The 27,753-nt window shown below is 38.1% G+C and overlaps 1 protein-coding gene across 5 annotated transcripts in view; it reads left to right on the top strand.

Annotated features, from left to right (window-relative positions):
* LOC131243123 (callose synthase 3-like) overlaps positions 1-27,753 on the top strand; it is a 106,611-nt gene that overhangs the window by 49,678 nt on the left and 29,180 nt on the right. For all 5 annotated transcript variants that reach the window (XM_058242236.1, XM_058242235.1, XM_058242237.1 and 2 more), the window contains exons 19-29: positions 12,161-12,242; positions 12,319-12,368; positions 12,467-12,553; positions 16,463-16,597; positions 16,725-16,819; positions 17,019-17,103; positions 17,183-17,343; positions 17,911-18,034; positions 18,122-18,219; positions 18,304-18,439; positions 18,534-18,685. In XM_058242236.1, the coding sequence (XP_058098219.1) occupies positions 12,161-12,242; positions 12,319-12,368; positions 12,467-12,553; positions 16,463-16,597; positions 16,725-16,819; positions 17,019-17,103; positions 17,183-17,343; positions 17,911-18,034; positions 18,122-18,219; positions 18,304-18,439; positions 18,534-18,685 (1,205 nt within the window). The remainder of the gene's footprint in view (positions 1-12,160; positions 12,243-12,318; positions 12,369-12,466; positions 12,554-16,462; positions 16,598-16,724; positions 16,820-17,018; positions 17,104-17,182; positions 17,344-17,910; positions 18,035-18,121; positions 18,220-18,303; positions 18,440-18,533; positions 18,686-27,753) is intronic.

Raw genomic sequence — 27,753 nt, 5'->3', positions numbered from 1 at the left:
TTTCCCATGTTTCCCAAAAAGTGTGATAAATTATCCAATGCAAACGATATATCCCGTGCGATAACCAATACATATATGTATCTTAACGATGCGATACGTAACATGATACCGATATTTCTAATACTAGTTATGATCATGTTGACTTATACGTATTGTGGATGATGGTTAGAAATCAAAATATCTTTTTTTTTTCGTCGGTCTATAGAATCAAATGCCGCTTTTGCCAATATGATTCTATATTCAAGAAAGGTAATAAGAACGTAAATTATTAGAGGATCCATGCATGTTTTTAAGGAAAATTTCTTAAAAGACAAGAAAAAAAGAAGAAAGAAAGATAAAAATCCTTTAACGCTATCATGTCATGCTATTACCTGGTGCATATTGATGGCAAAAGGATGATTGCTATGTTTTTTATTTTTTCTTATTTATTTATTTCTAATTTTCATATTTTTAAGAAAATCATAAAAAATTTTATGATTTGGGATTCAATACGATTCAAACTCTATTATGATTTGTGATACGATAACTATTTTGAGAACACTGGCCGTTACAAGCATTTTTTTTTTCTATAATGGCCGCTACGACCTTGTAACTTGTAACAGTGACTATCATTACTGTTAGTGTTATGAATATCGACGAGATCAGCCGACATATCCCACGTTATATCTTGTATCCCACCTTTGCGATACGAAACACACAAGAGTTGGAGATGAGCCAATTTACGGAATTTTTTTTATTAAATTTTTTTTTTCTAATTTCTTCTAAATCAGTTGCAATCTTTGTGTCCAAACATTAAATCAAACATGTATGTGACTTGATCTAGTGATTCTTCCTTTTCTTTTGAATGTATTGCTTGTGTTTTTAGACATTTTCAGCTAGACAACGCATAAATTAGAACCCCGTACAAAGAAAACCTATTATGTGTCATTGTTTTTTGTAATGTTTTGATATATAAGTGTATTGATGTCTTTTTTAACAATTACTGAAGTTTCATTGAAACATTTAACCAATTTCCCACTGTTTTCCCATGTTTTCAACAACAACGATACATTACGCGATGCAACCGATATATCCCATGCGGTAATTGATACGTATCCGTATCCCAAGGGTGCGATACGTAACGCGATACCGATATTTCAAGGATTGATTATTGTTACGTAACGACCGTTCCATAACTATTTTTGCATACTTTGACGGTACTTTTTCACGATAGCACGAGTGCAAGGGTTCAAAATTTTGAGATGAACAGTGTGACAGTGGAAGGTAAGAGAGTGGATGACAAATGTCAAGTACGCGACTCCATTGTCCATTTCTATAAGACGTTGTTAGAGGGTGAAGGATGGAAGAGACCCAGGCTAGATAACTTGGAGTTTGGTCATATCACTTCGAAGGAAGTGGCTCATATCGAGAAGCCAATCTCCTTTGAAGAAGCAAAAGTGGCTATGTTCCTTGGAAGAGAAGCTATAGTGGTTGTAGACAAGGCCCTGGGTTTGAATGGTTTTTCTATTGCTTTCTTCAAGGTCTTCTGGGAAGTAGATAAAGTTGATGTGGTCAACTATTTGTTTGAGCTCTGTAAGAGGCCAACTCTCTTTAAAATTGGGTGCTTCCTTCGTTGCTTTTATCCCTAAGGTTGAAGGTGCCAAGAGTTTCCGCGACTTTAAGCCTATCGGTTTAATTGGGAGTCCTTGCAAGATTCTTGCTAAAATTTTGATGATAAGGTTTCGGCCTTCGGGTAGTGCTTGACAAGGTAATTTAGAGTCTTAGGGTGCCTTTGTAGTTGGAAGGCAAATTTGAAGAATATGCTCATAGCTCACGAGTGTCTTAACACTCACCACAAGGAAAAAAAGAAAGCAATTATGTGTTAATTGGATATTGAGAAAGGCCCGCGACCATGTGAGTTGGAATTTCTTGGACTACATGTTGGGAAGATAGGGGCATGGGCCAAGATGGAGCGGATGGATGCATGAGTGTGTTCAGTTGGCTATCTTCTCCGTGTTAGCCAATGGTTCCCCAAAAGGTTATTTTACAGCGTCAAGGGAGCTGAGATTGGGGGACCCTCTGATGCAGGACCAATGCATGAACCAAATAACATGTGAGATCAAGTAGCATAATTAAGACAATTAACAAAAAAACACAAGCATTGTCATAATCATCACAAATCCCATGAAAACCAAAAGAACATCATGTATTATCCTAGCCTAAGTTACCAACATCATCACACAAGATCATTAAATAAAACGAAACTAGGATCTAATGGATGTAGGGACATCTAATTAGCATAGGATATAGTCTATTTCAAAGTAGAAGGCCTAATACAACCTAGGGTAAAAATTAGGGTTTGGGTAATTTGAGAAAGTAGGAAAATTAGGGATTTTAGGTTTAGGGTTATGGTTTTGGGAATGGAAGAAATAGATTTTGATATAAGGATGATGAAAAGCCAAAAGGGGCAAGATGTGGCCGTACGGCCAACCCGAAGGATTCACACGCGTGGTCATATGGTCACATGTGTGGCTTGGGATGGACGGGTTAGGTCGGTTAGGGTTTGGGATTGTGGATAAGTAAAGTAAAGATGGGTTTATGAAAGGATGAAGGCTTAGGATGGGAGAATCGAAGAATTTAAAGAAAATACCTTGATAGAGGGGAAGAGAGAAGATGGTGTGGGGATAAATGTAGACCTTGCACCTCCGTTGATGAAGATTAGCCTCACACCATGATGTAGGACATGAAAATTAACTATGATATGCAAGATCTCAGGCCTTAGATCAAACTAATTTAGAAACATTTACATAAAATTTCCACATCCCACACAAAAGTTCAAACATTCAAGCAAGGGAAATCTGTGCAGGTCCAGGCCTACACATGTTATGGCTGAATCAATAGAAATTATAAGCCAAACGATACTCAAAGGGAGGTAAGACTCATCCACATATGCACAGTAATCAGTCCTTAATCCAAGAGATTCACTAGTTTCAATTTAGAAAAGTTTAGGATTAGAAAAGGGGCAAACAAATTGAAAATAATGCAATCTATGGTTAGGGTTATGGAAAATAGGTATGAGAGAGATAAAATAGGTGAAAATGCTGAACACGGCGACAATCCATGCACACGGACAGCGGGCCAGGCCTGACGCATGTGCGCAGGGGCCTGACCGCACGTGCGAGGGGGCCCCGAATGCGGAAAATACCTCATTGGCTCTGGTCGACCAATGGAGGGCCTCAAAATCCCCGAGTTTCGTGTCGATTGGATGCGCGGTCTGTGCGTGGTGCTCCACCGAAGTTTCAGCTCTCCTGCAAGGCCGGATTCTGGAAATTGGCTGTAAGGAGAAGAACTGTTGCAAAAGCCAACGGATTTGAAGCGAGGATGGTTGTAGAAAGTGAGAAGAATGGGTGATAGGAGACGGGCGGATCGGGATAGATGTGGCTTCGCACCACGGTAGTTAGCCCTTCGATGAAGCGAGGGCTTCGCACCCATTTGGATTTCCATAACTCAAGAAGTCAGAGGAGTAGAAAAACAAAAGAATTTTTATTAATCTTCAATGAAAAAAGAACTACAAGGGGTGTCTATTTATAAGAAAACCCTATACCCGAAAACTCGCGCCATGTGCAGAACCTATTACTTGGCGATGAAGTAATAAAAACATAATAATTAATTAAAGTAATCTAAACCGTTCATGATATTCTAAATAACAATAATAAGCAAAACCTAAAATATGGATTAATTGGACTAGTGGGCCACGATCATGTGATGGGCTTTACTTGACTATCGGGCCCATTCCAACGAACCAAAACTCAGTCTTCTAACTAGGAGGCCCTCCCTGGACGTCGTCATCGAGCCAGATCGACAGTGGGGCCCTCCTCCTTGCGTACATGCGTAGGGGGGCGGTGTGTGTGTGCGTGTGCGCATGATTTTCCTATCACACCAATCTCCCTTCCAAATCACATGGAAGTATCTTCAAATTGCATGAAGATGGAAGAAGAAAGCACGAACTTTTCTTTCTTTGTTTAATCACAAAATCAAATGAGGGAGAGGGTCACACCCATCCTCTTTTATAGCTTCAAGAAAGTTCAAAAATTACAATAAACACCCTGTTTTGTGAATTTTGACGAAAATAACTACAATCTAACTAAAATCAACTAAAAACACTTGTAATAGTGTCCAAACATAACATAAACAAAACTAAATCCTATAAGCTAATAAAAACTGAGAAAAAAATAGTGTGAACGATCCATGATTAATGGTTGATCATGTGATCCAAAGGCCCGATGTCGCGTCCCTCCAATCCAACGGTCTGGATCACTCCATTAAGTAGCCCATGTGCATCTTCCCAGTGTGGGGTCTTCCAAATGCTCGCACATGCACATGGGGTGCTCAACATGATCACGGATACTCGCCTAGCCATAGCAAAATCGGTTTGGCCTGTCGCCTCCTCTGATACGTACGCAAGGGTGTACGTGAAGTGATGTCCTCATTACCCTCTCTCACCTTTCTTTTCATGATGGTTGCTGAGACATCAAGTAAAATGCTTTGGCAAGTCCAAGATATAGAGCTAATCAATGGATCCATGGTGGGAAGGGATGGCCTTCAGATTTCGTATCTTCGATTTGCAGATGACATCATTTTTTTCTACAATGTCGAAGATGAAAAGGTGAACAACTAGAGGAAACTTATGAGATGATTTGAAGCGGTCTTTGGTCTTTTAGTGAATGTTACCAAGAGTGAAATGCTCGGAGCAAATGCCTCTAAAGAATAGGTGGACAAATAGGCAGGGATGATTAGCTTATGTGTCGGTTTGTTTCCATCATCATATCTCGAGCTTCCCTTCACATTGGAAAACCTGCAAGGCAATTGTGGGATAAAGTAGTTGAAAGGGTTGAAAGGAAGCTTTCCAGGTGGAAAGGGTGGCATCTATCGTTGGGAGGGAGGCTGGTGTAGGACGACCTAATCCAACCCTAAATGAATGTGATATTTGAAAGTGGCAGATTTATGCAAAAAAAAAAAAAAAAGAAAAAAAAGAAAAAAAGGTGGTATTTGAAAGTGGTAGATTTATGCAAAAAGGAAGAAGGTGGTATTTGAAAGGGGCAGATTTATGCAAGATTGGCAATAAAAGTCAACATTATACATTTATAAAACAAGAAGAAAATATGGAACATTCAGCAATGCTTATGGCCATCCATCACAAACATGTTGTATTGAACATTAAAACTTGAATTTAGTCGGATCTGGCGAAAGATAGAACTTTCGTCTTGCAATAGGTCCGCCTAACGATTCAAGTGGATTTCCTAATCCAGGAAATATGAATTTTCTGGATTGGAAAATCTCAAAAATTCAAATTGATGGTTCTTTGATTATGGTTCAAATCTAAGGCCTTGGGTGATGGGATTTGAATAAGATCAAAATATCTATATGTGGGGATCAATGTCTTTCAAGATTTAATGATTTGGATTGAAAAGAAAATGGATCGGCTTCTAGATCTAGAGAATTTAGAAGAAATGGAAGAAAAGAGGTTTAAAGAGGAGAATAAATTAAGAAAAGAAAGAAGGTAAGAAAATGAGAAGATGGGAAATCACTTCCCTAGGCCTCATGCCTTATTCCAATCGCTGAAAGTCGAAGACAGAATCGTCTAGCATTGAAGAAGCAAACCTCTCTTTCTTTTCATAAACATAACATAGCAATTTTTATTTTTTTATTTTTTTATTTTAGGTTTAGGGTAAAACACCCTTATAAATTCGGAATTACATTAAATGACCAAAATATCCCCATTAAAAAAGTTTTTTAAAAATAAATTTCGTACAAAAAATTGTGCGCACACTATCTCAAAACTCAAATGAATAAAATATTCATAAGATAAAATCAAATCCAAGATGCCTAATGGGCCCCAATGATAGCGCAATGAAAGTGGGCCCGACAATCTAGCTGTCCGATCACGCTATCGTTGCAATCCAGCGGTCCAAATATCTTCTTCAACTAACTTACACATGTCACGAACACATGTGTAAGGGTTTCAACATCTAGAGACTTGCCTCGTACTAGTCATCTAATCACATTGACACGGGTAATGCACGCCTCCTTTGTTGATATGCTTTGAATGGTTTGGTGTCCGCATCAGAGGCATACTCTGATAAAGGCTGCATTATCTAACCTTCCCCTATATTATGTTCCTGTGCAAATGCCTGCCATTTGTTGTGCAAATTGGCAAAATTGAGGGACTTGTTCTAGAAAGGGGCAGAAGCGAAGCACAAGTTTCATCTTTTATGGTGAAACATAAGATTTTTTGTAGCTTTTAGAGCTCCTTGGATGTTTCACCTTTTCCAAGGGAGAAGGACTTGATGGTTTAGATGATGGATAAATCTTGGCAATTTTCTGTTTGTTCCGTTTTTGGCATTCTTAGAAGGCCAGTGTCGGGAAGAAGCGGCGATTTCTTGCTGTTTGTATGGTTTCAAGGGGCCTCGCCCGTGGTAGTAGTGTTTGCATGGTTGGTGGCGAAGAGTAGGGTCTTAACAATTGATAATCTCTAGAAGAGATCATTGGTGTTCCCCAATTGTTGTGTGATGTCCATGCGTGATGCAAAGATGTTGGATCATTTGTTTATTCACTGCCCTTTCTTGCAAAAGCTGTGGGATAAAGTTGTAGCTTCCTTTGGGTTGAATTGGGTGATGTTAAGATCTGTTGCAAGCTTCCTTCTAGCATGGCGTGGGGAATTTAGAAAAAGAGGAGAAATTGGTGTGGAGACAAGCTTTATTGGCGGTAACGTGGCCATTTGGGGGGAAAGGGAAATAGCCCCTGTTTTCGTGACACGTGCATACCAGATTTGGATGTATATAACAAAACTAGGCTTGTTGTCAGTAGTTGGGTTTCTTGTTGGAGGATGGGGGCTAAGAAGTTTGGCCTTTGTCTCTTTGGGCTTTAGTTTGCTGTAATTCTTTGGGCTTTGGCTCCCTTTTCAAGAAAAGATTGTGGTCTTCCGAAATAATAAGTAAATAATCGCAATGATTGAAGGTCATTACCAAACTATTAGGGAATTGCTAACTGGCCTTTCCCTAGCCAAAGCATTCGCATGAAGATTTCAATTCCAACGAAAATAAGTAAAGACTTAGGCAAAGATGTCTTGATCTCCGTAATCCATGTTTTAGTTATTCAATCTCTAGTGTACCTTGTAGTTTGGATGACCATCTTAAGTCATTGGAATGGTCACCTTAGTGTAGTCATAATTTTCCAGAACGAAAAAGAAAATTCTGCATATGGACTACTCCTTGGTAACCAACCCAAAGAGCCCATCTCTGACCTCATTGGAGCTTGCCTCCCTAATATGGTCCTTGAACCCACTTCAAATTCCTTCCTCATCTCTCAAAATAGAAGGCGCCCATTGCTAATCAGTTTGTTTATTGGAAAAATGATCAATGTGTGATATTCTATGTCAATAATTGAAAGGCTTAATTGTATAATTCCTCATCTCTATTACTTATAATCTATAGTGAATCAGTGATTATAACAAGAAAAGAGGAGAGAGATGCGTCACTTTTCTCATCTCTGTAACTTATTAATTATGTTAGTTTCACCCTATTATATGGTACTAGCGAAGGATTGAAAGAATCGAAAGAGACGTTCTCTAGAAAGGGATGGAGAGTCACCATAAATTCCAACTAGTTAAATGGAAGGAAGTTTGTAAATCGTATGAGGAAGGGGGTGTGAGTATCAAATTGTTAAGAGCTATTAACATGGTGCTTCTAGGCAAGTGGTTGTAGAGGTTTGGAGCAACACCGAACCAACTATGAAATTATATCATCGCTTGTAAATATGCTCTCAGGAGGGGGATGGTTCACAAACTCCTCTTTGCTATATCGGGCTTTAGAGGCATGGAAGGCATCTTTAGGATTGAAGGTGAAATCATACAACTCATCGAATTGGTACTTGGAGACAAGGTCAAGAATCAGAGTTTTGAAGGACGATTGGTTTGGAATTGGTCCTTTAAGATGGACTTTCTGTTGCTTTATAGGCTGGCAAGAGATAAGGAAGCTTTCATATGAGATGATTTTAGTGGAGAAGGCCCCTCGACAACATGGGACATTCATCTGAGAGATCTGCATGATGAAGAATTTGAAGATCAGGTTGCTGCAGATTCTTTAATCCCAACATCTAGTCCTTCAGGGGAGAGATAAGTGGAGATGGAGAATAGAAAGAAGAGGCTTATTCTTGCTTGTCCTTCTACGAGTACATAATGGGGGAAAGGTGCAATCGAATGAAGGCCCCAATAGCTCAAGTGTGGAAGAACCAGGGTCCCCAATGGGTCATGGTGTTTGCATGGCTGGTAGGAAATGATAAGGTCTTAACTATAGATCATCTCAGAAACCGTGGAATGGCAATCATTAAGTGTGCTCTCTGTCATAAGGAAGCATAATCCGTGTCTCAGTTGTTCATGTTCTGCGATTTTCCTTCTTTTGTGGTAGATTCTTAAATTGCAATGAGCAAGGCATTAAAAAAATGGTTATGTAATGGCTGTTATGTAATGGAAATGGCACAAGTTGTTACGTGATACAGGGTCGCAACAGCTTGCGCTCAAAATTTTGGACTGTAATGGTCCTGTAACGGCCCTTTATGATGTTGACTAATGATGCAAGGCTATTATGCATATGTAATTTCCCTTTGGGGGATTTTTTTTTTCCTCCAGTTTTTGAGATTTTTGCTTCTTCGAACTATTTTAACACTAAGAAGCCTTGAATATTAAAACACAAGATTTAAGCAATTTTGAAAGAATCGAAGTTCTGGGGCTAAATTTGGGAAAAAATTGGTAGATTTTTTTCTTTTCCTTTTTGCAAAATTATTGATTCAGCATCAAGTTACTAAATCGACTAATTCTTGCTAGATTTGTGTTAAATTTGGCCAGTTTTGTATAATTTTTCAATTTATTTATTTAATTTTTGGTATTTTTCCTATTTTTACATAATTTTCAATTGTTTAAAACAATCTTATTTTTTGTAAAAAGCTTGGATTGTAGATTCTTTAAATACATGTATGGAGTTTAGATCTACACATGCATGTACTAAATCAATGTTTTTCAACTCTTTTGCTTTTTTGGGTATTTTTAGCAATTTTGGTCATTTTTGGGATGAATAGTGGTGGATTTTTTATTTTTAAAATTTCTCTCAAATTTCGTAAGGGGAATGATGTCGGATGCTAAAGAATATGTATTAGTGGAATGAATCCCATGGATTGCATGAATTTCAGCCCCATTTTGGGGGCATTCAAGTGGCATGGACTCGATCACAACCTGATACTATTCATCCGAATTTAATTTTTATTGTTTTTTCAAATTTCTCGAGGGTAATGGTGTTAAATAGTTAGTGATATGCATTCATAATATGAATCCAGTGGATTGTGTGAATTTGTGCCTGTTTTGTGAGCATTTGAATGGTTATATAGATATAAATATATAATTTTCTCATCATTAGATTCATGCTCTTATAATCTTATTCATATTGAATCATTGATATTTTTTTGAAAGATATATTGAATAATTGGTATTAGGCATTTAGAAAACTAAATATAGAAGTTTTGAAGTCAGTCTAAGCCTCTCTGGTTGATAATATCACTAGGCTGCCTGAGACATCATTCCTACTAAAGTATGGCCCCTTACACCATCATAAACATGTTCAAAACCATGAAAGAATTCGAGTTGGAATCCTCTCTCTCTCTCTCTCTCTCTCTCTCTCTCAGATTTTTCTCATTTTTGCTTAAAAGAATCAATTGTTACAAGGCCATTAGGGCTATTAAGGGGGATGTAATGGCCTTTATAGCTTATAACAAAACGATTTAACAACTGGCCATTATGTTGGCCATCACCGTTATTGAATACCTTTTTCAATAGATCTGAATATCGGTCTCGTATCGGTTAATACGGCTGTATAGTATTCGTATTGGATGATACGCGATACGGGGCCGTATCGACCCGATACAAAAAACCGACTTGTATTGGTCCATATTGGCCGATACACCCATAAAAGCCCAATTTTATTTTTATTTTTTAACTTTTGACTCATCTTCTCGTTTTTTTTTTTTTTTTTCATTAAAAACATGGAGAAAGCTTAAAAACCCATTTTAGGCTAGATCTAGACTATTTTGGGATCAAAACAAATGATTTGAATGGGATTCGGCGAATTGAAGCGAAGTGGATCATTATAGGAAAAATCGGAAAGAAGGGTAAACCTTGACTTTGTTTTCGATATTTTTATTGTATTTCATTGTGTCAGACCCTTATTCACCACATCATGATTGATTTGTGTTCAGTTAGGGCCCATTTAGTTGACCTTCAACACGTCAAACCAACAAACAACATTCTCAATGAAGAATGGTCCGATACACGGTCATTGCATGTGCAAAATAAAAAGAAAATGATAGATTCTTGAATATCTTATTATTCTATTTTTTCCTGATATTTTCTTTAATTCTTTAACTTAGGTTATATATATATATATATATATATATATATATAATATTATCGTATGGTCCGATATGGTCTGGTACAGGCCAATACTGATACGCGACGCCCGTATCGTATCATTTTTTTGGCCGGGCCAATTCATCCCCTGATATTGATATTCAGAACCATGCTTTTTGCCCATGCTGCTTCTATTTTATCTCTTAAGAGGAAAGGTGCTATGGTGGCTCTATATTGGCGGGCCTTTGATCAATTTGGAAAGAATTGAAAAGCTGCATTTTTCTGCAACTCTGAAGCTAAAAAAGAGGATTTTTGTGAGAGTTCTCGGAGGGAATCATCGAATGGGTCTATGGCTCTTCGGTTTTCAAGCATTGTTCTTGTGATGTGATTTTTTCTAGTGGTCATCCTCCCTTTTGTATTTTTGCTTTTGGTTTTCAAAGTCTTCAGCAAAAAAAAAGGTACTCCATAGAAGCATACAAGAAACGCACCCTTTTACACCACGCGCCTACGCGGCTAGATATATGCTAATATTTTCATTATTACATTAGTCCATTATATTTTCAATACAAGTTTTATTTTGTATACCTATAATTGTATTAATTATATATATGTAGTTTTTTTTATCATAAAGAACATTTTTTTTTCTAAACAAACAAGCTAAAATATAGGACAACTACTCCTTTAAAAGTCGTATTGTGTATCAAGCAATCCATTTGGGAGAGAGAAATCCGGTGTATCTTGTTAGCTTGAGTCATCGGAAATGACGTGGACCAATGAAACCTGACGACATTGGAATTTGCTGTGCCTTCAACATAGACGATCCATACTCAATTATAATTAATTTATAAGGAACTTATATATTGATTGAGTTCGGGTTGGGTCGGGCAACCTGAGACCTCAACCCGAGCCCAACCCAAGTTTTATCAGGTTGGCATTTGTATGGCCCAAGCCCGAGACCAAACCCTATACATCCTACCCAAGCCCAACCCATTGTCGGGTCGGTCGGGTTCAACCCGCCCAACTTTCTGCCCTACCGCGCGCACACACACATTCTTTTAGAGCTGCAGCCAAGCTGGCTGCAAGGAAATGGATAGTTCTCAACACCAGGCAATGCAGTAGCTGTTTAATTTTGTCCTGGCTTGTTGTTAGTACAAGCATTTTTTTTAATTTTTATTTTTAACTTTTATGTTCTGTATAATTTTTAGTCAACTGAGCTCAGAAGTAGTGTGTTGTTCAAGAGCGCCTTTTGCAGTATTTTGAGATTAAGGCTTGTAAATCCTATAGTTGTGTGCAAGGCAGCCAATCTATGTAGCATCCCATTTGCCAATGTAATGCATGGGTGCCAGATCCAAGCTGTCCATTAGGGAGTTCCCACCATCCAGATGCCCTTCTCCGAAGATCAGACCGGTCCACTGATCAGGTGGGCTAAGTTTAATGAAGCAATTGATTTTCTTAAAAAATACTCTTTTAAGTTCTTGTAAGCTGTTGATTTGTTGTTATCATTTTGCTCCCTGATGCATGGATCAGCCTGATTTTTGGGTCAAGGCTACACTGTGGGACCCAACTGATGGGCAAGTTGGAACTGTCCTCCACCCATGCCACCATGTGGCAACATGTTATGAAGATGTGCTGCCTTATAATAGTGTGTTGGATTAGCAAACATCTCAGTGATATTGACTTGATTTTTTTTTTTCCAGTATGCCAGTCTTACTATCTTAATTATTGCAGATAAACCCGCTTGTGGGTCCAACAAAAATCATCATGGAAATTCCAATAAGAAATTTCCAATGGCATGAATTCTTTCCACGAGGTAACAAAACATGTAAGAAGTTAAACTTACGCTAGTTAAATATTTTTCTTAAAGTTCTGTTGTTTTCTATTTGCAGCCAAGAACAATCTAGGTGTTGTGATAGCACTGTGGGCGCCTATCATTCTTGTATGCTTCATGTTCATCTGTGTGTGTGTGTGTTTCTTTCCTTTGTTCTGTTATTTTATTTTTTGGGGGGTTGAAATATAATCTATGATGCTGTCCAGGTTTATTTTATGGATACCCAGATTTGGTATGCAATTTTTTCCACGTTATTTGGAGGTCTTTATGGGGCTTTCCGTCGTCTTGGAGAGGTTGGTAAAAGATTATTTTCTAGCTAATACTCATGAGTTGTGATTAGAGTTCATCAATTTTTATTCGCTCGAAATGTCCAAAATTTTGACATTCATAATAACTATACCAACACATCCATACAGTTAAATTACAATATTCAGAATGGCATATTAATCTTGTGGACTTTCTTACATGGTTACCTGTATAGATCATGCTCATGTCTGTACACATTATATATATGCTTATTTATTTATTTATTTTTAAAATTTTTACACACGCACCCGACACACATACCCACGCACACCATAGTGGGATTTCACCAACTATGGGTATCGAACCCAAGACCTCGTGTTGAAACTCCCCAGAGTCTACCGTCTATATCTACTTACATGCTCGTGTGTTTGTTGGCATTTCCTTGTTGACATTGATCCCATTTGCCTATGCTATGCATGATGTATCTATGTCTTCATGTCCCAATAACATTCCTACATACATGGATGCATTGGGTTTTCCATGTTAGAATTTTGCTTGGGGGCCAGTGTCACTGGGTTTTTATGCTTGAGCTGAACTCTTGGTTGTAACACTTCTCTTTGCTAATCTGTTACCATCCTTCGTGGTAGTATTCCTATTTAAATGCATAGTAATATATGGGTTTCATTAATGTACATGTAATATGTATGCGTATGTAATATGTATGTGTATGTGTTTGTGTGTAAATAAACATGACCGAAGTATAAAATAGTGAAACTGTATCTAGTTGTCTATTTCATCTTCTAGTGAAAATATATTCAAATATTTGATATGTGTATACTTACAAAAACAATGTACAGTCATGCATAAAAAATTAAAATACGATAGAAGTCTTATAGCGTAAGTTTATTTAAACGAACATTTCCTATTGTGCTCTTTCCTATTGAGCATTATAATATCTACTTATGTATAACACAAGTTGCCATGGACAAGTTTACCCACTCATAATCTTTAGACAGTGTGAACTTTGCATTTTGAAAGGACATTAAAAGGGATTTGAATATAGGAAAGTTTATTTAGGCAATTTGATTTTCTTTGTCCATATTTTACCCTTGCCATTTTACCCACTCAGGGTCATCTCCGCCATTTTAAAATTTTTATATGAGTAGCTCACACACAAGTAGCCCACACACTTTCTCCTCCCTCTCAGTCTCTGTTTATAACCTCCACTCCACCTCTCCGTATGTAGCCTCCCAACTCTCTCTCTCTCTCTCTCTCTCTCTCTCTCTCTCTCTCTCTCTCTACGTGTCTATAGATCACTTCCCTTCTCTTTTTGTGTTTAGCCCACGACCTTGCTCTTTCTGATGCAGTTGCACCACAACCGACACGTGCACTCTCCACGTGTGCACAAAAAACCATTTTTTTGCCTGGTTCTAATTTCCTGTTTAATAAAATATCGCTATGCTAGGAAGTAGGTATTATTAGATTTTTCATGTTTAAAGGTTTTCTTATTTTAGAGATCTTGACTCACAAGGAATTCTATTTTTAGATTCCTTATATTATGCTAGAGATTTTCTCAAGGAGGAGACCTCATAAACACTCGTTATAAGACTAGAGGACTGTTGAGCTTGTTTACAGTCATTGCATCTTTTCTCGTGTGATTTGAACTTTCAATGTTGTATGATGAACTTCATTGCAATTAGTTTCTTCCTTGATCTAGTTGCATTATTTTGGTATTAGTGCAAGTTTTGCTCTTAGGAGATTTTTTTCCCCCTCCATTTACTTTTCTCCTCTTACCCATCTTCTTTCCACAAATTCTGTTCCAATATTCAACCCAAACTTGCCCTCAATTCCCTAAACCAGCTTGTTATTTCATTTTCAGCCCTTCATTATAGATCATATACAGCCTCCATCTAACCTAATCCATCACCTTATTTCTATCATAAAGTACCAAAACCTGCCCATTGTTCAACCAGTAAACAACCTATAATCTATCATACACTCAACCTTTCCAAAACCTTCCCATTCCCCATATCCTAAAAAATAGAAAAACCCATCAAACCCAACCCTACCAAAACGTTCAGTATTTAAAAAAACAGAAAGGAAAGGAAAAAAGAAAAAGAAAAAACAGATCAACCCAAGCCATTCCCTTTCTTTCCTATCAAAATAGTTGGATTCCATTTTCATCAGAATCTAGCTGTTAGCATAATGTGGAGATTAAAACGAGAAAAAATGTGCCAAATAGTGCTATTTTGATAATTATGCCATGAGCGTAGCAAATTAGAGCACCGAACACAATTATCTATCATGATAGCCCTGTTTTTTGGTGATAGCACTATTACACACACCAAACGGACCCTAAGAAGCAATGAGAGGAAGCTCACTAGTTTATACAATGTCTCTATGTGTCCATTGTGTGGTGCTGGGTCTTTGCTTTATTGAAGATGTGTGCGTAATGACCAACTTGATCACCTCACTTTTATGAGCTTGCCACTGCTGATAAAGCAGCAGAAGAAAGACACCTATTTTGGCAGTTGGCATTTCTAACAGGCAAGTGATCAGGGCACAATAACAAATCTTTGAACAATAGGTTGGAAATGTTGGTAGATGTTTTCTAAAATGCTAATATGATTGTCCAATTTGCCCAACATCTTTGGAACTATGTGGATCCCCAACGTCCTGTGAATCATTGATGCTTTCATCCAAGTATATTTTGGGGAATGAGGGGGAAAAAGAAGCTCATTCTTTGGTACCTTTCCCTTGTTGTGGTGCTATGGTTAATATGGAATGATCATAATAATAGGCTTTTCAACAATAGGTCGGAATCTCCATAGGCTGTTCTCTTGAAAGTCAAAGGCCTAGTGATCTTTTGTGCTTTGGGTCTCCACTAGTTTTAGGGATGTTGAAGGGAAGATTTCTTGGGATTGTGGGATTTTGTATGAATATCCTTTTTTTCATTTTGATGATCCAGCATCACTTTTCTTTCATATTTGCCTCTTTTGAGTGGTTCTGATAAAATTTTGCATTCCATTGGGGAAAAAAGTGGCATAATAGTTTGCAGCTAACAACAGATTTTGAATCCCAAAATTTTTTGCCTGGATTGCACTTGGTAGATACAGATCTTGTGTTTGAGCTTAGGTTACCTTTACTATAAATTGTTTGTTCATGATTTAGATAGATAATCCTAGTTGTTTTGGGCTTAGTGCCATTTTTACTTGTTCTTTTGTTTTTAGTTTCAGTGCCAACCCCAAATAATTGGGCCGTGGCTATGATGATGAGGATGCTGATTACTTTGTCCTCATTAAGTTGACTGAGCCAGTTTTCTTTCTTGACTTTCCTATTGTGAGTAAGTGGTATGTGTGTTTTCATGTATTTTTGCTCATGGAATCTTCTGAAATATTAGTTGGGCACCATGAATTTGGGCATGCATATACCTAGTGTGGAGTTATTGCTCTAATATGAATGCAAGTACATGGAACTGGATATGAATGCAAGTACATGGAACTGGGCCATAGGGATTAGCTGTTGGAGGTCGTTGCTTGCTAGAACTAACAAATTACCTTATTGTTGCTTGCATTATCTTACTTGTTATCTTTGCATGACTTAACAGCATCTGCATAGATGCTTTCGTGTACTGGAGGCACAGATGAGTCTCTTATCCCAGTGTCGAATTAGCTAGTGTGAAAATACCACTGCTACAATAAATGCCAGTTCATGGAGCCAGCCATATGGATTGGTTGTTGTTGGTCATTACTTGTTAGAGAGCTAATAGATATATTCATATTGCTTGCATTACAACCTTTATAACATGTTACAAAAACCATGATTACCCAAGGATTCTGGTCTCTAACGTGTTTTTAATGCCTTTTTTTTTTTCTTCTCTTTAAACATTGTTTTGTGGACAGTTGTTGGTTCTTGATATACCTTTTCTTATTGTAACGTGCTGTTTTTCCTCCCAGATCCGAACATTGGGGATGTTAAGATCAAGGTTTCTATCATTGCCGGGTGCTTTTAATGCTGGTTTGATTCCTCAAGATAAGTCTGTGACTAAAAGGAAGGGGCTGAAGGCCACATTATCTCGCAAATTTGATGAGGTTCAAATCTTTGTTCACCAATTACTGAAACCTCCATTCCTGTTTATTTTATCGAAACATCTTTTTTGGATTTATTAAAAACTCCAGCTTCTATCTTTGAATAACTGGAGATTTTCATCTTTTCCAGATCCCGAGTGGTAAGGAGAAAGAGGCAGCGAAATTTGCCCAACTATGGAACAAAATTATCAGTAGTTTCAGAGAGGAAGATCTAATAAGTGACAGGTAATTTAAGGATGTGGACATTGGCAAATATTTCCTTAACACTGCAATAAACCAAAAAATATTGACTCTGTGGATGTAATTATGTTAAGAAAACATATTGACAGTTTTTTTTTTTCTTCTTCTTCTTCTTCTTTTAATATATTTTTTTCTTTTCTATTGGACTCTCTTATTAAGTCATGCTGTCCATTTTAAATTTCAGGGAAATGGATTTGTTGCTTGTTCCATATTGGGCAGATCGAGATTTAGACCTTATCCAATGGCCTCCATTCTTACTTGCCAGCAAGGTGTGGGTTCACTACTTTACCTCCTTTGTTTAGTAGGTATTTATTGAACCTGTATACTCATATTTTACTTTTTGTATAGATCCCAATCGCCTTAGATATGGCCAAGGATAGCAATGGTAAGGACCGTGAGCTGAAAAAGAGAATCAATTCAGATAAGTATATGAGTTGTGCCATCCGCGAGTGCTACGCATCATTTAGAAACATTATTAACTACTTAGTTGAAGGGCAACGTGAGAAAGAGTAAGCAATGTTTCTTGTTACAAATTTTAATATTTTTCTGTTTGCGTACACAAACCTACAGTGGTGTTGACCCTTTCAACATTATCAAGTACGTTGTGCTATATGCCTACCAAGAGAGAAAAATAAAGAACAAGCTACTGTTGAAGTGATAAAGTCCCTTGATATACTTTGATACACCACACTCTGACAGCTTAAGCTTTTAGAGTGAATGGTTGTTTGACATGGTATCAAAGTGGAAGATCCTATGTTCGAATCTCGAGAGCAGCAAATATGCCTCGCTAATATATTATTCTCCCATGGGGGGCCAGGAAAATCAGGTCTGGCCCAGGGATCGGGAAATCAAGCCCGGCCTATTTATGGTATGAGCGTCCCTCCACCCTTGTCAGTATGTTCCCGTGCGGAGTTCTCACCCCGCACATGCGGGGGGGTGTTGAAGTGATAAAGTCCCTTGATATACATTGATATGCCACACTCTGATAGCTTAAGCTTTTGGAGTAAATGGTTGTTTGACAGCTACATTTATTTATATCCTGATAATTCATGTGAATGTCTTTTTTTTTTTTCCAGGGTCCTAAAAATTATGTTTGATGAAGTTGAAAAGCACATAAGGGACGGCAATCTTATAAGTGAATTGAATATGAGTGCTCTTCCCAGTCTCCATGACCACTTTGTTAAGCTGATTCAAATTTTGGTTGGTGTTGAATAACAAATGTTTCATGTTTCTACTAACTTGAGATTGTCATAAAGTTTGGAACTGAATTGGCATTCACCGTTACAGCTAGGGAATAAACAAGAAGACAGGGATCAGGTCATCCTTCTATTCCAGGATATGCTGGAGGTTGTGAATAGAGACATTATGGAGGAACGGTTTACCAGGTGAAGCATTTTATTGTTATTTCCCTCCTATTGTATATAGTATGCCTTTTTCTGTTTTCATTTGGTTGTCATTTTCTTGGGCAGTCTTTTAGATTCAAGCCATGGTGTGCCTTTCGGAAGGTATGAGGGGATGGCACCACTTGATCAACAGTATCAGTTGTTTGCATCATCTGGAGCAATCAAGTTTCCATTGACACAATCAGAAGCTTGGAAAGAAAAGGTAGATTCCATTGATTAAGACGGTTATCATAGTGCAAATGCTTAGGCCTTCCAATTATGCTATCTATTGAACATTGAATCTCTACTTGTTCCAGATCAAAAGGTTACAACTGCTGCTCACTGTGAAGGAGTCTGCCATGGATGTGCCATCCAATCTAGAAGCCAGAAGACGGATTTCGTTTTTCACAAATTCTTTGTTTATGGATATGCCAACAGCACCCAAAGTTCGAAACATGCTTTCATTCTCGTAAGTTTTCCAGAAATGAAGCTCTCTATCTTGGTCAATGTTTAAGTTTGTAATGTCTGTTTTACAATTCCTTTGGCTTGGAAAGCTTATGTTCAGCACTTTTCATATGTGAAGTTCATGATATGTTAGCAACTTTTCTGATTGTTCATTGCCTTTGTTTTGGAAAAAGTACTTAACAATCAAATGTATGTAACGTCAACACAAATATTGCACACAAAAATCATGCACTTGCCAATAGGAAGCCACTAAGCTGATTAGTTTCTATAGGACCTAGTTTTTTAACATGAAGCATGAAAAACAATGTCTCAAAAGCTAAATAATGACATTCTCTATCTGAAAAACAGTATGTCTTGTTTCCATATTGTGTTCCATTTCCACCATTGAGAATCTGCTTCAGTTGGCCACATACAGTAGCATTTGCAAACTTAGTACCAAATCTTATGTTGCATATGGTTTTACTAGGCAGTATTCGAAGTATCGGTATCGCTACAAGTTTCGCTGGCTGGGGATATAGAAACAATATCGTTATCGCCGATTCCTAGAAATGCAGGAAAATATTCAGGAAACATGGGGACAACGGTGGAATTTTTCAGTGGAACTTTAGAGCCAAAATACACATTTGCATACTTAAGAATCAAATAACAGTGAAAAGATGCATATTTGTATATTTAGGAATCAAATAATAGGTTTACCTTTAATGAGGCCTAAAAGCATGTGTTGTTGACACGGAAGAAATTGGGAAAACATGAGGAAAATGGTGGGTCCATCCAACCATTCATCCATGCATGCACCTACATACATACATACAAACACACATGCATGATCCATCCATCCATACGACCATGCATGCATGCACACACATACACACACACACACACACATCTATCCATCCATCCATATATATACACGCACACACATACAAATTTGCATTTCATCATACAGCCATAAGCCCATAAAAAATTAAAATGAATTTTTTAATAAATAGATTATTGGCGATATCAGTACACTGGCGATATTATCAAAACATTGCTGATACACTGGCGATACAAGCGACACTTGGAATCTACACAGTTGAAAATACTGGCGATACAAGATACACTTGGAATTTACACAGGAAAAAGAATTGGCAATTCGTTGGCGATACTTAGTTATATTGTTGATACCTGGAGTTTCTGATACTACCAGTGTTATTGGTATCACCTAGCTGGAGATAGGGATAATATCAGTGATATTTCAATAATATCGAGGATACTTCGAACTATGTTACTAGGTGAGTTTCAACTTTGATTGTTAAAAAATTATAATCTTATTCAAGAGTAATGCAAATTTGACTTTAATAAGAGTTAATACTAAACTATCCCTGCAACTAAGTCATTAAAAGAGCATAAAATGACTCAAATCTTAGGAAATGTAGTATTGCATTATACTGTCGAGACATGCAAGAGAGCTTTATGGTTTGGTTTTTGATTCTACCCTCCCTCGTGACCCTCCTCATGCTTTCCACCATTGGTTCTATGGCACCCCTCCCCCTGTTGCAGTGTTCATTTGGTTGGTGGGAAGGAGGAAATTCCTAACCATTGACAACCTTCAGAGATGATTCCTTGTTTTGCTGAATATCTGTCTGATGTGTATGCAAGATGCAGAATCAATCGATCATCTTTTTATCCATTGTCCGTTTGCAATGAAGGGATAATTTCTTCGATCTCTTTTGTACTAATTTGGTTATGTCGGAAGTGGTGGAGGGCCTTCTTTGGGAGTGGCATGGAGGAGCGACTGGGAAATCTGACAAAGTAAGGTGGAGGCTTCATATTATGGCCATCATGTGGGTTGTATGGGTAGCAAGAAATGCTTGCTATTTTCATAATGTAGCTATGCCTGTTGAGTAGGCCATTTATAAAAAAAACCTTGTATCGGGTTGGGTAGTGTTTGTAAAAGCAGTCTAGCCTGTTTTTTGGGTTTTTATTTTGCTTGGCTTTGTATTCATTTCTCATCTTCTGGCATGCCTTTCAATAAAGTAACTGTTACCTCTCAAATTTTTGTGTAATGTTCAATTCTTTGACTCTCCCTTCAAGCTGAAAATCGTAGTTTAGCATTCTAATCTGCCAGTTATAAGAGCAAAACTGGTAGTTGCTGTAGGTTAAGCAAAATTTTATTAATTCCAAAGGGCCAATGGCCCAAAAATTACAAGAGGCCAAGAGTAGGAGAAACCCACACCTCAAGGCAGGGAAGCAAAAAAGAATAATTCCAAAAGGCCAATGGCCTGAAAATTACAAGAGGCCAAGAGTACGAGAAACCCACACCTTAAGGTAGGGAAGCAAAAAAGAAAGAGAGAAGGAAAAAGAAGAAAGTCCACACTCTGGGCCATGGAGAAAAAGGGTCCACACCTCGGGCCAGGAAAGAAAAGAAACCAAAAACATGAAACCATGGCAAAAGAACACCAAAAGCTAGAAGAAACTCCACTATCAGTTTAGTGTAGGTGTAGGCAAAAAAAATGACAAGCTCAACTAAGGAAACAATGTGGGGAGCTCGACCAAAAGAGACACCTCTTGGAGATGAGAGTGCAATGCCTCTTGCTCATGATTTGGGCTTAACCACCAAACTGGCTCAGGTAATTTGATCCCAAATGTGCAAAGAGCCGAATAGGCCAGGAAGACGCCTCAGGGCACATCAATGAGGCGATCGAATCATCATCATGAACTTCCAAAGTGAATCCCCCAATCGAAACGGTGCAAATCCTCCAATCATTATTATGAACTTCCAGCCGCAATAGAATCCTTCGGAACATTTATGATAAACCAAATAAGATCTAGCAGGAGTAAAGAGGAAATCTTGGTCTAGATGCTTCAATGGCCAAGGGAAGAGAAAGATGGCCATTTGGGTATAGGGTCCGTACAATTTCATCATCGATAGAGGTAATCAATATCTCATTCATTTGATTGAAGATCTCCGCAAGGCCAACGAAAGTGGAAGGGGAAGTGCCATTCATTATCGCAAATGAAGGCATAAACTTTTAAGTGCTAACCCATAAATGGCCCTATGACCAAAACGATCAATAAAACTAGAGTCTCCTGACCAAGGATCACACCAAAAGTTAGTCAAATTTCTATTACCACTTAGGTATTTGGTATGACATTTGGCAATTGGGCACACATTGAAAATGTTGTGCCAAGCTCAAGAGGCTGAAGCAACAATCTCAATATTCCAAATGGATTGCCCTTTTATATACTTTGCTTGAACCCATCTTCCCCAAAGGCTAGAATCATTGTGGAGAATCTTCGAAAGCTGCTTATTGAGACATGCTTTAGTGGAGGCTTCTAGAGAAACAATGCCAAGATCACTTTCACTCTTGGGCTTGCAAATTTGGTCCCAATGAATAGAATGGATTTTGGAATCACCCCAAAGGAAGGTTCTAATACTCCTTTCAAGGAGATCGAAGCAACCCTTTGGAAGTAAAAGAGGATGAGGCCAAATAAGGTGATAGGACAAGAGAGTTTACCTAATTAACTATAACCTACTAGCAAAACAAAGGAGAGCTGCTTTCCAACCACTTAATTGCTTGCTCATTTTATCAAGGAGCAACTCACAATCATGAATATGGAGGCGAGCAGAGTAAATTGGGAGACACAAGTATCTTAGAAGCAAGATCCTTCCTCCACATTCAGGATTGCTTTAATTATATCCTTCGATTGATAGGAACTGGTGAAGATAACATTCTTATGAAAGGTGATTTTAAGACCCGAATGCCTACATAAATTTTCAAAAAAGCATTTCAGATTCATAGCAGTTTGTGGGTCCGCGCTAGTGTAAATCATGAGAGCATTAGCATATAGGAAGTGAGAAATGGTTGTCTCCTTTAGTGAAAGGGAGTGGATGTAACCATTTTCACAACATTTGCTAATGATGGCAGTAAGCATCTCCATCACAATGAAAAAGAGGAAAGGAGAGAGGGTCACCTTGGCGCAAACCTCCCCATTGATTATGATAGAGAAAGCAGGGGTAGAAATGTAGGCAGATATCCAAACTATCCATTTTTTAAAAAGCAAATTTAGAACTTGGAGGGCTGCTAGAAAGAAACACCAATTAACAGAGTCAAAGGCTTTCCTTAGATCGACTTTAAGGCAGATCTTGGCAGGGCCTGAGTCAAGATGAATGCCACGCAACAAATCATGGCTAAGCAGGATAATGTTTAAGATATTTCTACTCGGTATAAAAGCTGATTGGGAGTGATTTACAATATGGGGCATCATGAATTTCATCCGGTTGACCATAATCCCAGAAGTAATCTGATAGATTTCATTGGTTATCAAAATGGGTCTCAGGTCTTTAGGAGAGGAGATGGTGTCAATTTTAGGAATCAAAGCAATTAATGTGGCGTTTAATTTCTTAAAAACCTTGAGGGTTGAAAGAAGCTAATTTTCACTTTACATACATCCCTTTTAGTTATGGGCCAACAAATTTTATAGAAATGTGTATTGAAACCATCTCGGCCTAGAGCTTTATTTGGACAAGCACATTTGATTGCATCGTCAATTTCAGAAATAGGGATAGGTGTGCAAAGGGCCTCACCTTGTTCTTGATTGAGTCTACAAATATATCCATTAGGCTTAAATAGACTTGGGAACTATTTTGGTTATTGGATATAAGAATACTCTTGAAATGGTCCACTAGGATGTCTTTAATTTCCAATTGGTTTGCGGATATATTTCCATGCCGGTCTCTCAATTCCCTTATCCTTGAAGAGGCCTGCCTAGCCTTAATCGAGGAATGAAAGAGTTTAGAATTCATATCCCCGTGATCAAGGGAGGTTTGCTTAGCTTTCTGCTTCATCATAAACATTTTAAGGTTCTGAAGGTGATCCAGATTGGCCCTTGCCTTGCTTTCCTCCTTATATTGGAACTAGAAGGCTTTGATTGGATAGGTAATTGGATATGATCAAGCTCCATTTTAGCATCCTAGATTTGAGAGGATAACTTAGGTTTGTAGTTAACCTAAGCTTTAAGAGTGCATTTAACATTTTTAAGTTTGGAGGCAACTACGAACATAGGTCATCCAAAAACAAGCTTAGCCCACACATTTGCTACAACCTGAAAAAAACCCTCCACATTTTAGTCCAATGGTTAAAAAACCGAAAAGGCAATTTGGGAGCAATCAAGCCTGAGTCAAGTTCAACGAAAATAGGAGCATGACCAAAAAGATAGGGACAAAGGTAGGATGCCTTATAGTTATTAAGGGAACTAAGGTAGGCGAAATTTGCAATCTGTCTATCCAAACGACATTCAATTCTATTAGGGTTTAAGCTAGAATTAGACTATGAAAAAGTGTTACCTGAGATTGCAAGATCATCAAGTTTGGCAAGGGAGAGGCAATCATTGAAATCTTCAAGGTGATTTAACTTCAGCCTAGCACCTCCACTCTTCTCATGAACAAACCTGTTGCAATTAAAATCTCCTGCCAAGATCCATGGGTGAGATCCTCCAAGTAGAGCTTGGTGATATCATCCTAAAGAACCCCTCTCAAAGCAGAGTCAAGATCCATAATTCCCAGTAAAAGCAAGCTGATGGGGAAAGCTAGTAGATATGATAGAACAATGAATTTGTTGGTCATATTTTCTTAACATAGACAGATCGATGCCAACCCAAAATTATCGTGCAATTTGATGAGCACTCGACATTTAAGATATAGTCTCACGAAGTAGAAAAAAGAGAACTGCACAACAAATACATTAGATTTCCTCTTGTGGGTCTCAACTACACAGATGAGAGACAATTTTAACTTAGATACATAGTGTCTGTAAGTCCTCTGACATTCCAAATTAGGGCCTTCATGGGATAGGTAGAGTTTGATTTTCCTTTTCGGGTTGACAATCCCGCTTAGGTTGTAGCTTTAGTGATCATATCAAGTCTGTAAGGTGCAATACTTTACTAAACTACCTTACTCCACACGATGGTGTTAATTGCTATCTGCTTGAATTTCTTTTCCTCTCTCATGATAATGAATATTAATTGCAATGTTGATGCAGGACATGAAAATTAAATATGATATGCAAGATCTCAGGCTTTAGATCATACTAATTCAAAACAATCACATAATAATTCCATATCCTACACAAAAGCTCAAGCATTCAAACAAGGGGAATCTACATGGGTCCAGGCCTACACAGGCTAGGGCTGAATCTGTAAAAAATTATAAACCAAATGATGCTCAAAGCTAAGTAATAATCATTCAGACATGCACAACAATCAGTCCCTAATCCAAGGGATTCACCAATTTCAATTCAAGGAACCTTAGGGTGAGAAAGGGGCAAATAAATTTAGGATAATGCAATATAGGGTTAGGGTTTATGAAAAACAGGTATGAGAGGGTAAAATAAGAAGAAAATCTAAACCGGAAGACAGTTCCCGCATGCGGATAGCGGGCCAGGCCTGACGCACGTGCGAGGGGCCCCCACATTAGGAAGCCGACTCCTTGAGTCTGGTCGGCCAAGGGTGGGCTCCAAAACCCCCAAGTTTCGGGTCAATCGGAGTTACGGGCTGTGCGTGGTGCTCTGCTGAAGTTTCAGCCCTCCTATAGGGCCAGAATTTGGAATTCTGCTGTAAAGAGGAAAACTGCTGCAATAAAGGACATATTTGAAGTACGGATGGTGGTAGGAGATGAGAAATAGAGATGGTAGAGGATAGGGGCGAATCGAGATAGATGTGGCTTTGCACCATGGTAGTCAACCCTTCGATGAAGGGAGGGCTTTGAACCCAATTGGATTTCTACAACTCGAGAACTCAGAGGAGTAGAAAAACGCAGGAATTTTTATTAATCTTCAATCAATTCAAAAAGCTACAAGGGGTGCTTATTTATAAGAAAACCCTATACCTCAAAACTTGCGCCATGTGCGCAACCTATTACTTAGCGAGGAAGTAAACCAAAATAAAAACTAATCAAAGAAATCTAAAGCGTCCATGATATTTTAAATAACATTAATAAGCAAAACCTAAAATATGAGATTAATCAGACTAGTGGGCCATGATCATGAGATCCCATGATGGGCTGTACTTGACTACCGAGCTCACTCTAACGAACCAAAACTCAGTCTTCTAACTAGGAGGCCCTCCTTGGATGTTGTCATCGATCCAGATCGACAGTGGGGCCATCCTTCTCCTTGCGTACGTACGTAGGGGGCGGCGTGCGTGTGCGCGCGCGCGAGATGTCCCCATCAAATGTGTTTCATACTGAAATTACCAAGGTGCATATTTAAATCAATAATGACTGGTGACGTAATTGAAGATCTTAGAAGTGCTGATAAAATTTTGGTATAGACAGATGAAGAGAAAAAGAATTGGCCCAAATGTGTTGTGTATTCTCCACAATTAGAGTTACAACAATACCTCTACAACAATACCTCGAACTACTATTGGATAGATTCAAAGGGTGTTGGGTCTGCTATTCCCATATCTTGAGGGGCTTCTATAAATGGTAGGGAGGTTTTCTATGGGGCTCTTGTGGTGCATGAGAGTATCTTTTTGAATACAAGGAGGGAATGTTGGGAATCATTTGTAAACTTGGAGGAAAAGCTTGCAACCATGTCAACTTGACTTTTGTACTACATTTAGGGGAGGTTGGCTTTGGAGGGAGGTCAAGAAAATGGGTTACATGGTGCATCGGCTTGGCTTATTTTTGGTTCTCATAAATTTCCCACAAGAGGGTTTCCATTGGGCTTGAGAGGCCTGTGATAGGGGGCCCGTTATCCTAATTCATGTTTTTGGTGGTGACTGAAGTAATCTGCTGTATTCCTGTAAAAAAAGTTGTGGAAGGGTTGATTAGTGGCTTCAAGGTGGAGCAAACCAATTCCAACTCTCGCTCCCTATAGCTTGTAGGCAAAATGAATATTTTCCATGATGTCAATTGGGAAAAAGACTCGAACTTGATAAGGGTTCTAAGGTGCTTTCAAGCAATGTTTGGCTTGAAGATAAAGCTATGCAGAGGTGAAATTCTGGGAATCCGACTAAAGTACAATGGTGTTGAAAGAAATTTGCCTCTTATCTTGGTTATCCTTTTTGGATAGGTGATTTGGAAAAATGCGTTTGTGATGTCATGATTAGAAGGGTGGAGAGTATGTTATTGACATTGTTTAAAATATTGGTACCATGTTACGTATTGCATCCTTGGGATATAGATACATATAAGTTATCGCATGGGATGTATCGTTTGTATTGGGTAATTTATCTCACTTTTTTAGAAACATGGGAAAGCATTGGGAAAATGGTTGAATTTTTCAATGAAGCTTCAGGGATTATTAAAAAGACCTTAATACACACTTTTGAATCATAATATCTCAAAAAAGAAGTACACATGATAGGTTTCTTTTGTATAGGGTCTAAGCGTGCTGTCTGACTGACCTAATGCAACTACATTCAAATTGAATTCATAACATTTAGTGCGTATGTGATAATCATTTCATCAAACACTCCTAAATACTTCGAAATTAGTCTCAATTGATAGCCGATCGAAGGGAAATTTCAATTTTTTTTAAAAAAATAATTTTTAATTAAAAAATGATTTTTTTTTTTGGAAAATTGACCAGGACTTAACAAATCAGCAGATCAGCCCTCATACATGGTTGATTTCATGTTTGGAGTGCAATATTGCAAGCAATTTGGGAGAAATTGGGGAAAATTTGAAATTAGTTTTAATTGACAACTGGTTGAAGGAAAATTTCGAAAAAAACGTAGATAACATGGAGAACGAATGGATATCGAAATCAAAGCTCCAACTCCATGATTTTTCATGCAAAACATGAAAAACCAATGAGTTTATAACCATTTGACACTGATTTAACATAATTTCAACAAGGAAAAATGGATCTGAAATTGAAAATGCTCACTGGATTGGACATGTGGGATATATCGGCACTACCTGTGCTTTTAGTATCGCATAGGTGGGAGACAAGATATATCGTGGGATATCGGCCGATCTTGTCGATATCTAAAACATTGGTTATTGGCTTGGAAATGAAGGTACCTATTATTTAGGTGTCGTTTGACTCTCATTAGGGCGACTCCTTCAAACATGCCAATTTA

Source organism: Magnolia sinica, chromosome 4 (assembly GCF_029962835.1).
Source record: "Magnolia sinica isolate HGM2019 chromosome 4, MsV1, whole genome shotgun sequence".
Lineage (NCBI taxonomy): Eukaryota > Viridiplantae > Streptophyta > Magnoliopsida > Magnoliales > Magnoliaceae > Magnolia > Magnolia sinica.
This window is presented reverse-complemented; position numbering and strand designations above follow the sequence as displayed.